Genomic DNA, 5,045 nt, shown 5'->3' on the forward strand with positions numbered 1-5,045 from the left:
GTACCTGCAAAGACTTGGCACATAACTAATAGTTGAATGGAGAGAAGAGCTGCTTGGTTTAGGTTGAACATGATGACCATCAGACTGACAAAGACTGACTGAAAGTTCAGCATCACGTCTGAAATGTATTTGTGGAGGAGGCACAGAGAAAAGGAAGTGCTTATTTCCTGGTTAGTTAGATGGTTTGTCTGCTCAGAACTTAGTTACGTGTTGTAAGTTTGAGGAGCAAAGAAACATTAATTCACATGAGAATCATACAATTGGAACATTGAGAATTGAAACTCACTCCTTCCTGAAAATAAACTCTAATAAATATATCATTAGTAATCCCTTTTCTCATATCCGGCACAGAGTAAAGGAAGCGGTTAGTTACTCTTTCTGTGTATCTTTAGAGGAACTGAAGTCCTGTGACAGTCAAATATAAATAATATAATTCAAATTAGAATCCTGAGAATTTAAGCTAGCTCCTTCTTGAAAATAAACTGTAAAAATGTTTTCATTTGTTGGCATTAAAATGCACAAAATCCACATGTTCAAGTGCAGAAAACCACCTCTGTATAACGCTGGGCCTTTCAGCACCATAGCATGAGAGTGTTCTTTCAGTGCATGTTGAATACTTTTTGATGCTTATAAGAAGCAGAATAACCATTACATATGCATTTCCCAAACCAAGTCAACAGCTTCTATTTTGGAATACTTCATTGTTTTGATCACAAAACACTTTTACAAGAAACACATCTGTTTCTGTCCTGTGTAATTCTCTCATAGAACACTAGAGGGCACAGACCCCCAATCGAAGCCTGTTGAGTTCACATCATTGCCAATAAACAAACATTGTGTAGGAGCCAAGTATGGCCTGTGTCATTTTGTAAACCCTTTTTTGTCACATCCGGTAATTGAGTCACGTGGTGTTGGGGATAGCAAAGGAGATATATATGCTGTTCTGTAGTTTAGTTGGATGAATGGAAGTAGAGGGGGTGAGGGAGTCTTATTTTTTGATGACCGCTATTTACAATACTATTATCACTATTATCATTGTTTGATGCTGTTGATCACCTCTGTACAGCAAGTATTTTGAACGTTTATGAATGTGTGTTATCCAGCACAAAAGTTTGTTTGTTGTTTACAAATAAAACCACAAAACTCAGCCTCTGGATCTGTGAATAATTGACTGCCAGCGCGTCCGCAGGTTAATCTCCCCTACTCCTCTCGGTGACTCATTGTAAGTTACCGATAGTCACCTACACATTGTAAGGAGCTTTCCTTGGTGAGCTCATGGTGCACGACAAACACGGAAACATTCAACACATCATACAAATGATAAAACCATAATAAACACAAGAAAACGCAAAGAGAACCCTGAATACACAAGTGAAAACAAAGTCCTTAAAGTGACGGCACTGGTTTTAATGTAATGTAATAATGTACAAAGGCATCAGTGGCCCAGTTGTCCTCCCTGTGATTGCCTTCCCTTGAAGCACCGGGTTTGTCCATGTCTCTTGTTTAACTTTCATTCAAATGTCTTGTCAGCTCAGAGGCCATAGATTGAATTGAGCCTCTCTGCGTACTGACTCCCGCGCTTGTTGTTTGTCCCACTGCCTGTGCCATCCTGCGGTGGAGGGAGGGACGTCTATAGAGATAGAAAGTGAAAATTAAAGTTCAACGCTGTAACAGAGAAAGAAAAGGAAAGAAGATGACAAAGTTCTTCGGACCTCTTCTACTGAGTGGAGATAAAACTGGTCCTGGACTGGATTTTGTGTCCTGGTCCTGAGTTTTCTGAAAAGATAAAGTTCAAAAGTAAATTAAACACAGTCTTGTAATGATAATTTATTCACAAACACTTACAGGAGGAGTAGTGAGATCCTTTACTTACAAGTACTAATACTGCAATCTTAAAATACTCTGTAAAAGTACACAAGTACTTTCAGCAAAATTGACTAAAAACAATACATCAAAAGTAACAGTACTCATTCTTAAAAATGAGCCCCTGTGAGTGGTATATTATTATATACAGTATGACATTATTAGATTGCACACAACACAAAGGGGCTACTGTTAGTGTCACTGTGTTTTATGTCGTACTGTGCTCCTATGTAGAACTGCACACTATTACAAGACTATCAATGAAAATTCAAGCTAAAGCTAATTATTTGTCTTTTTTAGTGAAGACATTCCGGTCAGTCTTTGTTCTCGCAACAAAGAGCCACAGAAGTATTGTTATGTGCCGTGACTCAATGTAAATTACATTTCTTCTTAATATTTAATACTGTAGTGATTGCAATGATGGGGTTAGATTTACTAACATTTGGTTATGCTTACTTGTGACAATAATACTTTGGCTGGGAAAACTTTAAGTTTTGCGAAAAATGTCAATAAAAGCATGAACATCCCATCCCCCCTCCTTGAACAGGATACACGGTTAAAGACATTGAATGGATGGATATTGGCCAAACTTTTAGTGAAGCAATAGTTTGTTGAAACCCATTGCATCAACTGTCTAGTCTTTGCAGTTATTCTGTTTGCATGACTTTTTACTCGTGACATCAAAGCGTATACTTTCTCTGTGCATGCAGCTACGCTATAGCTATGAATCAAAGCAGGTGACTACAGTGTGGTTTAAGCTCTGTAGCAGCCACAGTCAGGATTTTAGGTCATGAGTAACACCTTTTATGTTAGCCTCTTTGTGCTTTGTGCAATCTAATAATGTCATAATGTAAAAGATATCACTCACAGGGGTCATTTTCAAAAATGAGTACTGTTGCTTTTTGCATTTTGCTGATAATACGTCTGTACTTTTACTTTGCTTTTGTAATGGATACTACGACTGCAATGGATTATTTCAACATTGTGGTGTTGAGCATCCACCAAAGTGTCAGGGAATGAGAAGTTGTTTTATTTTATTTTTACTTCTTCTTTGATTAGATATTTCCTCATTTATTCCAGGAAACATTTCTAACTTCAGAGTATATTTCATGAGGGAAAATGTTTTATTTTATCCTAAAGACTACGCATTGAGCAGTTTGATATATTTTGTTAAATTAAATAAAAAAGGTCAAAACATGCGTATATTCCCTAATGGTATAGGTATTACTTGTACTTATATCAATAATCAATCCTTCTTCTTCTCTTATTAATATTTTTGGGCTAAAAATTCTTATTTAAGTATATTGAACGTAAAGATACTTGGGTCGGCATGCAAATAAAAAAGAGAAATGCAAACGACATGAGCTCAGCGTAGCAAATGGCAGCTACGACGACATTTTCATGTGTATCACTTTGTTCACTTCCCCCTATATCTTTGCATCGTCCACTGTGCACAAATATACCTCGACCAAACTCGACCATGATTAACCTTAATCCAACCAACTGAGTCCCTGCAGACCCCAGAGGTACACTTGTCACATCTCACGGGTGCTTTATCATATCATTTATATATTTTTTCACTACTTTGTCAATCAATTTGTTCCTAATAACTTCATGTCATTCTTCTCTGTTTCTGTAGAAATACTAATGTATTGGAGTCCTGGGCAACCCCAGTCAAAAGGAGCAAAATGCTGCCAGTTTCAATGGAACCATTTATGCAGTTTGCAGAGGGCACGTTTGCAACGGGTCCTAATTTCACGTACCGCACACTGACAGTGGGGTACGGATGCTCTGTCTGCCATTTTAAAGGAGACAATCATTTCGTTATGTGTACTGTATTTACAATATGCAAATCAACTGTAACGTAACATTTTGGTTTTTTTCTTCGGATGGCATTAATTGCATAACTAATAATGTTTTTTTTGAGAAAGAAAGAAATAAACCCTTTGTTAGGATGGCTGTTTCTTACAGTAGGTTATTCTTGGGGTCCTCGTCGGTAGTGCTTGTATGTTAAATGTGTTGGATGACGGCTAAAGCAGAGCATATCAGATATACTGGGTGAGGTTGCATTGTTAACTGCTGTATCCAAGGTCAATGCTGTGAGCGTCACAAAGGAATTTGCATTTATTTTAGCTTTCATTTGGATGGGGCAGATATTATAATACCCTTTCACAGTAAACCAGGTTTAAGTGCATGGCAAGATACCAATAAGTGTGAGTCAGAAATTGAAATCGAACATAGTTCCCAGTACAGACGACTGCTCTGCACCAGAGCAAAGACGAATTAAATGAATTTGTTCTTACTCACAAATCTGAAAGCTAAAAAGGTATTACTCACCTGTAGAGGCAGACAGCTGTAGTGATTACACATAGAAGAAATCCAATTGCAGCTGTGATGTATAGAGAATACCACAGTGGACTGATTTCTGCACAAAATCAGATTAGTGAATTAATTTAAGTACAGTATCAGTTTTGAAATGTGCTGCGTCTGGTGTAGAGATGAATAGCCGTGTTTTGTGCTCCACCTACCTTCGTGTTCCACAGTCACATTTAAATTCCACTCAATAGCCCTTGTACGTTCTATGCCATTTAAAAAACATCTGTAGGTTCCTGCATCGTCATGCTGAACATTAGCAATATTCATCTTTGAAGGTAAGCTTTTGTCTATTGTTATTTTGTGAGAAGTGAAATTTGAAAAAGTATTATTAAGTAAGATTGAAAACACAAAAACAGATCTGCCTCTGGTCCATTTGATTTGCGTTACATTTGTCTCGGATATGTTGCAGGTGAAGATGACGGAGTCTCCCCTGGACACCAGCTCATCCCTGTGCTCAACTGGATCAATCTCTAACATTGGAGGAAACAACCAATCAATACAAATATAATCTATAATTACATTTACACAATTGGCATGCATAACAATCACAAATATTCACTGTACCTGCAAAGACTTGGCACATAACTAATAGTTGAATGGAGAGAAGAGCTGCTTGGTTTAGGTTGAACATGATGACCATCAGACTGACAAAGACTGACTGAAAGTTCAGCATCACGTCTGAAATGTATTTGTGGAGGAGGCACAGAGAAAAGGAAGTGCTTATTTCCTGGTTAGTTAGATGGTTTGTCTGCTCAGAACTTAGTTACGTGTTGTAAGTTTGAGGAGCAAAGAAACATTAATTCACA

General features: G+C 37.5%; 1 protein-coding gene across 1 annotated transcript; it reads right to left on the reverse strand.

Annotated features, from left to right (window-relative positions):
• Positions 1-16: 16 nt before the first annotated feature.
• LOC116379213 (uncharacterized) lies at positions 17-5,031 on the reverse strand. The gene is made up of 5 exons (XM_031841153.1): positions 4,804-5,031; positions 4,392-4,709; positions 4,201-4,288; positions 1,713-1,776; positions 17-1,630 (listed from the first exon to the last, which is right to left on the reverse strand). Exons 1-5 carry the CDS (start codon positions 4,910-4,912, stop codon positions 1,532-1,534), a joined length of 678 nt encoding a protein of 225 aa, XP_031697013.1. The 5' UTR covers positions 4,913-5,031; the 3' UTR covers positions 17-1,531.
• Between the last annotated feature and the right edge of the window lie 14 nt (positions 5,032-5,045).

This window comes from Anarrhichthys ocellatus, unplaced genomic scaffold (assembly GCF_004355925.1).
Source record: "Anarrhichthys ocellatus isolate YVR2014 unplaced genomic scaffold, GSC_Weel_1.0 scaffold3903, whole genome shotgun sequence".
Taxonomy (NCBI): domain Eukaryota; kingdom Metazoa; phylum Chordata; class Actinopteri; order Perciformes; family Anarhichadidae; genus Anarrhichthys; species Anarrhichthys ocellatus.

Bases quoted from the DNA above. Each gene is read 5' to 3' on its own strand.
- LOC116379213 (XM_031841153.1), bottom strand. From the start codon at position 4,912: ATGCTGAACTTTCAGTCAGTCTTTGTCAGTCTGATGGTCATCATGTTC. The intron at 4,289-4,391 runs GTAGGTGGAGCA...GATTTTGTGCAG, and splicing joins TGTGACTGTGGAACACGAAG to AAATCAGTCCACTGTGGTAT. The intron at 1,631-1,712 runs GTCCGAAGAACT...CTATCTCTATAG, and splicing joins ATCTCCACTCAGTAGAAGAG to ACGTCCCTCCCTCCACCGCA.